The 6,943-nt window shown below is 49.1% G+C and overlaps 1 protein-coding gene across 1 annotated transcript in view; it reads left to right on the plus strand.

Annotated features, from left to right (window-relative positions):
* LOC308170024 (cadherin EGF LAG seven-pass G-type receptor 1-like) overlaps positions 1-6,943 on the plus strand; it is a gene marked incomplete at its 5' end in the record, with an annotated part of 58,324 nt that continues 51,381 nt past the window's right edge. The window contains 2 exons of the mRNA XM_080544755.1: positions 1-1,626; positions 2,293-3,511. Of these exons, the coding sequence (XP_080400881.1) occupies positions 1-1,626; positions 2,293-3,511 (2,845 nt within the window). The remainder of the gene's footprint in view (positions 1,627-2,292; positions 3,512-6,943) is intronic.

Here is a 6,943-nt window from a genome sequence, read left to right on the forward strand (position 1 = left end):
ATGTTTACAAATAGCGAAGAATTCGGACTAGATTCGTGGACCAAACGTACAAAAAGAAACGTGATGAATACAGCTCCCCAGTTTCAACTGCCCAACTATCAGGTTTCCCTCCCTGAGAACGAGCCAGCGGGAACTCGCGTAATTACGCTCAAAGCGATGGATGTCGACGACGGAGACGCCGGCAAAGTTGAATACGATATGGAAGCCCTGTTCGATAGCAGATCCAACGATTATTTCCAAATAAACGTGCAGACCGGCAGCATCACGACTCTGCAGCCTTTGGACAGGGAGGTCAAGGACACTCACGTCTTCAAAATCATCGCCACGGACAACGGCACCCCCAAGAGGTCAGCCACCGCGTATCTCACCGTCACGATCAGTGACACTAATGACCACGCGCCTGTGTTTGAGCAGACAGAATACAGGGTGAGCATCAGGGAAAACGTGGAGGTAGGGTTTGAGGTGTTAACCATCAGAGCCACAGATGGGGACGCCCCATCCAACGCCAACATGATCTACAAAATTGTGAACGAGGAAGGAGACAATGCTGGTTTCGAGATTGACCCCAGAAACGGCCTAGTCAAGATCAGGGTTCGGCCTGACAGAGAAACGATGGCCCAGTATCAGCTGATAGTGGAAGCCAACGACCAGGGTAAGGACCCAGGGGCCCGCAGCGCTACCGCTACAGTGTACATCTCTGTGGAGGATGAGAACGACAACTACCCTCAGTTCAGTGAGAAAAGATATGTCGTCCAGGTGCCTGAGAGTGTGGCAGTGAACACCAAGGTGACCAGGGTCAAGGCCACAGACAAAGACGAGGGCAACAATGCCAAAGTCCACTACAGCATCATCAGTGGCAACATAAAGGGCCAGTTCTACATCCACTCCCCTACGGGTGTGATCGACATCATTAACCCCCTGGATTACGAGACGATTAGGGAGTATAGCTTGCGGATAAAGGCGCAGGACGGGGGCAGGCCGCCTCTGATAAACGGCACGGGTATAGTGGTCGTCCAGGTCGTGGATGTCAATGACAACAGCCCCATGTTTGTTAGCACACCCTTCCAAGCCACGGTGCTGGAAAACGTCGCCGTCGGTTACTCCGTGATCCATATCCAGGCCATCGACGCGGACTCTGGCGACAACTCCCATTTGGAGTACAAACTAACCGACACTGCTCCGGGCTTTCCTTTCGTCATCAACAACAGCACAGGGTGGATTACAGTAAGTGTGGAGCTGGACAGGGAGACAACAGACTTTTACACTTTCGGCGTGGAAGCCGTGGATCACGGGTTTCCCGCCATGTCGTCCTCGGCCAGCGTCAGCGTGACGGTGCTCGACGTGAACGACAACGTCCCCACTTTCACCCAGAAGGTGTACACCCTGAAGATGAACGAGGACGCCGTGGTGGGCACCGGCCTGCTGACGCTCACGGCCGTCGACCGGGACGCCAACAGCGTGGTGACCTACCAGATCTCCGGCGGAAACACCCGGAACAGGTTCGCCATCACCAGTCAGAGCGCCGGAGGGCTCGTCACTCTGGCGCTGCCGTTAGACTACAAACAAGAGCGCCAGTACGTCCTGACCGTGACCGCCTCGGACGGCACGCGCTACGACACGGCGCAGGTGGAGTATATTTTTACTTGAACACACACAAACACATGCATGGTATGGGCCTGTCCTACTGAAAATGGGGGTTTTACGAGCCTTTGTTCTTGGAAATGGTCATTCACAAAATGGATGACCTAAAGTGTACCTTAAGATGGCTTCCTGGCCTCTGCCCCTTTTTCACACCATGACCATCTCTAAGTAATGTGATAGGACCATTGTCTGTAACTGTATTTACATACTATTGTTTATAAATAAGGGACTGGGCCCAAGGGGAGCTCTCTCTGATTCCAGCACCTCTCTGACCACACAGCTCCTCTCTCTCTCTCTCTCTCTCTCTCTCTCTCTCTCTCTCTCTCTCTCTCTCTCTCTCTCTCTCTCTCTCTCTCTCCCTCTCCCTCTCCCTCTCCCTCTCCCTCTCCCTCTCCCTCTCCCTCTCCCTCTCCCTCTCCCTCTCCCTCTCCCTCTCCCTCTCCCTCTCCCTCTCCCTCTCCCTCTCTCTCTCTCTCTCTCTCTCTCTCTCTCTCTCTCTCTCTCTCTCTCTCTCTCTCTCTCTCTCTCTCCTCTACCAGACCAGACCAGAATCCAGCTTTGATATCTGTATACTTTTGTACTTGAAATAAATAGTCTTGAACTCAGAATTGTTCTTCGATTCATAACCAACAAGAGAAATTAACTACACAGGTCTTCGTCAACGTCACCGACGCCAACACCCACCGGCCCGTGTTCCAGAGCACCAACTACCAGGTGATGATCAGCGAGGACCGGCCCGTGGGCTCCACCGTGGTGGTGATCAGCGCCCTCGACGAGGACATGGGCGAGAACGCACGCATAGTCTACGTCATGGAGGACAACGTGCCCCAGTTCAAAATCAACCCCGACACGGGCGCCATAACCACGCAGATCGAGATCGACTACGAGGACCAGGCTTCCTATACGCTAGCGGTTATCGCCCGTGACAACGGCATCCCCCAGAAATCCGACACCACGTACGTGGAGATCATCGTTCTGGACGCCAACGATAACGCACCAGCTTTCCTCAGGGACATCTACCAAGGGACGGTGTTTGAGGACGCGCCCGTGTACACCAGTGTCCTCCAGATCTCTGCCTCTGACAGGGACGCCGGCTCCAACGGCAGGCTCAGCTACACCTTCCAGGGCGGGGACGATGGAGAGGGGGACTTTTTCATCGAGCCGTATTCTGGCATCATCAGAACAGCCCGGAAGCTCGACAGGGAGAACGTACCCCTTTACAACCTGAAGGCCTTCGCTGTGGACAAGGGCGTCCCCCCGCTAAAAGCAACGGTGGACGTCCAGGTGTCAGTGCTGGACATCAACGACAACGCGCCCATCTTTGAGAAGGACAAGCTGTTCGTCTACGTGGTGGAGAACAGTCCCGTGGGCTCCATCATCGCCCGCATAACTGCCACAGACCCGGACGAGGGAACCAACGCACAGATCCTGTTCCAGATCGTGGAAGGGAACATCCCGGAGGTCTTTCAGCTGGATATGTTCAACGGGGATCTGGTCGCCCTCACGGATCTGGACTACGAGTCGAAGATGGAGTACACCGTCGTGGTCCAGGCGACTTCGGCGCCGTTAGTGAGCCGTGCCGTTGTGCACATCTGCCTGCTGGACGTCAACGACAACGACCCGGTCCTACGTGACTTCGAGATCATCTTCAACAACTACGTCACTAACCGGTCCAATAGCTTTCCGGCAGGGGTGATCGGGAAAGTACCGGCCCAGGATCCGGATGTATCGGATAAGCTCCACTACACTTTTGTGGAAGGGAATGAGCTGAATCTATTGATCCTGAACCAGGACACGGGAGAGCTCAAACTGAGTAGAGACCTGGACAACAACCGGCCTCTAGAGGCCACCATGAAGATATCAGTCACAGGTAAGACTCCAATTTAGATTTAATGCTCTTCTTCTCTCTCTCTTTTGTAAAGGCGTCTGTATGCTGTTACAATACCTTGCGTCGAGGGGTGTCCTGTTTAGTGTGTAGTTTGTTCAAGGGTCTCAAGTCACATTCATACCTCTCGATGGAGTTGAATCTTGCAAATCCAGATCTCTGCGTGCTTTGCATCTTGTCAATCTTTATTCTTATGCCTCTTTTTGTTATGTTTTAAATAGGCTAGGCTTGCATGGATGATTTTTAAGATCAGAATTGGTCATTGATAGTACTGTACATCTCAGATTGTGCCTCATTCATCTTCTTTATGTTGCACTATGCCATTGGTGTTATTATGGAACGCCCTCCCCAACCACATCAGACAGGCCAACATCCTGCCAACATTTAAACAGGCCCTCAAAACCCACCTCTTCAAGCTCGCCTTCACTAGTTAACCCTCTCCCCCTCCCCTTCCCATGTGTCCCCAGCACTACCGTAATTCGGCCCCTATACTTTCTTTTATTATTATTATTTTTGTTTGTTTTTATTATTACTACTCGATCTTTTCAGTTTGTAAAGCGTCTTTGAGTGTCTAGAAAAGCACTATACAAGTCTAATGTAATATTATTATGTATTTATAAATATATACATGTATTTACTGTTTGATTTGTAATTAGACAGTGATTGGGTTGAGGGTTTTTTGCAATGATAACTGGAAAGAGCAACAGCCCCTATTTATTTCTGTACAAATCGTCCATTACTTCACTAGATTAGTAACAACATGAATGTAAGTTGTTGCTCCAGGAATTGATGCATTACTATGCAAGTGTAAGAGCAATTTGGTGTGAAGTTTCTACATTGCTAAGATATACTCTCTAATTGTCTTGGTGAATGTCAACCAAGTGAATCCGAATAAGTATTATAAGTACCGGTAAGTGTTCTTCTCTCCGGCCTGTGAGAAAAGTGGAAACCGAAAGCACACCCAACGATATTTGAAAGGGTAGGCTCACATCACTTAATTATATTTTGACATCTGTATAGTGTTAAATGACAGATATTGCCTTTAGACTTCCCCCTTTCATCAGGGTCGAAACGGCTTCATCTACTCATTCATTCTGTCATGTCGTCTGGTGTTGCACTTTATTTGCAGACTGGTAATGTGACCTTAATACTAATTGTTTTTAGTTGTGAATCAGTTTTATTGCTGGTCCTTGTCTCTACTTTGAAAGGAAGTCCTAGTCAACCCTCCTTCATGTGGATGTCTATGGGGATTGTCGTGACGGTTAACTGAGCCTAAATCACCACATTGCTATTGATGCTCACTGGCTATACACGAAAAGATCTACGACCATGTTCAACACCACAGCTGCCACAACACTGACAACCATGACTCCCTTTGTTCCCTCTGCCCTTTACCCCCCATATTCTTTGTAACCCCAGTATCCTGAAGAGAATATGGCATAGCTCGTTGAGACCTGCCTGCACTCAGCTGTCATATTCAAGCTATCTCCTAATTATTGTTAAAATGTAATATAGCATAGCAGCTTGGGGCCTAGGGGCCTAATTAAGGTAGTGCAGGGGACACATGGGAAAGGGGGGGGGGGGGGGGGAGAGGGTTAACTGGTGAAGGCAAGCTTGAAGAGGTGGGTTTTGAGGGCCTGTTTAAATGTTGGCAGGGTGTTGGACTGTCTGATGTCGTTAGGGAGGGCGTTCCAGAGGGACGGGGCTGCGGCTGAAAAGGCCCTATCACCCCAGGTCCGGAGCTGTTTAAATTATGTTTTAATACCTTGTGACAGTGTTTAAGCTGCCCGGTGAAATGTATTGTACGCATTTAGATAAATTGATTTCCTTAAGTCATTATACAGTTGTCTTTTATCCATTTGATCATCTTTACTCAATTTATACTTGTTGTTTATTGTTGCCTGTTGGAGCCACATGCTAGTTGCTATTCAAGTTTTTTGGTTGTGAAGCCTTTGAATAGTTCAGCATGCAGTATGGACCTATCGCTAAGCCACGCCCCCCCTTTCAAAAACTCAGACAAACAAACAACGCTTCACTGACACTGACTGACTGACCGACTGTGACTGAATGACATTCAATGACTTACAATGGCGGGAGTTGGCAAATTTCTGATTTCTGATTTACCACAGCAAGTAGCCTAATAGACATGTTTTTTAAAGATGACAAGAATATTTTGTCTAGAAGCTTTTCACCATCAGATATTAGCGAGTTGTTTGTCCGAGTTTTCTGCCTGTAGTGACTTTTGCTGTGATATGATTGGACAATTTCTATTTTGGGGCGTGGCTTAGCGATAGGGCCATTAAGATGAAGGAGCCAGAGGTTAGCCAGGGTTGAACCGCCTGTAGCCACGTTTCTGTTTTGACAAGTGAACTTCAAAGTCAAAGCATTTCATAATTAGACAACTGTTAAAGCATATTGAAAACAGCAAACAGAATAAGCAGAGTAAATATTCAAATAATTGTATCTAACCAGACGTCTATTTGAGGCCTGCCAGTGGCATGCCAGTGTTTCCCCTAGGTTTGCTGTGTTGGGGGGGGGGGGTGGCATGGACTTTGGCATGGACCCCCCCCCCCCCTCCCCTCGGTGATGATAACTCAGCATTAAGGGTCGGATTGGGGGTAAGATTGGGGTGTACTTGTCTTGTACATCAAGCCGCCTCACGCTACGGAAACAGGAGATAGGCTCCTGCCCTATGGGCCATTAGGCTTGAGAACCATCGGTTCTAAAGGTTAGGCTACTTGGTCTCGACTACCTGTCCACTTTCTCACCTGGTTCTTGCTCTCTCTCTGGTGTGCTGGCACAGGGTGAAGCGAAGTGTCGAGATAGGTCTGGCTATGTGAAGTGTGGAGATAGGTCTGGCTATGTGAAGTGTGGAGATAGGTCTGGCTATGCGAGACTACTGGCAGACTAACGTTACCAACGAGCCCATGGGCTTGCCACTGTCGCCAGATTCGGGTTGGGTGCGTTTAAAAAAACGCAGATATTTTAGCCTGCTTGTCAGATGATTGGGGTCTACGTCCGTAATAATTCCTTTTTCCTGTTGGGGGGACAGGGGGGCCCGTTGGGGGGGCCCAAGGCAATTGTAGGGGAAACACTGCATGCTCCTTACACAAACTTTGCCCCAAGCTGTGTCTTACATCTTTGTTATGAAACAATGACTGATTAGGCTATGTCTTACAGAAACTCCCCATTAATCATGAATTTTGGTAGATTTCATTCACACTCCAGTGAAAGCTGATTGCATGCTGCAACTCGCTAACATGTTCGCAATCAGAGTGTCTGGGAAGAGTGTCAGTATCTCTCTCTCTCCCTCTCCCTCTCTCTCTCTCTCTCTGTCTCTCTCTCTCTGTCTCTCTGTCTCTCTCTCTGTCTCTCTCTGTCTCTCTCTCTCTCTCTCTCTCTCTCTCTCTCTGTCTC

Source organism: Nansenia antarctica, assembly GCF_963989245.1.
Source record: "Nansenia antarctica genome assembly, chromosome: 14".
NCBI lineage: Eukaryota > Metazoa > Chordata > Actinopteri > Argentiniformes > Microstomatidae > Nansenia > Nansenia antarctica.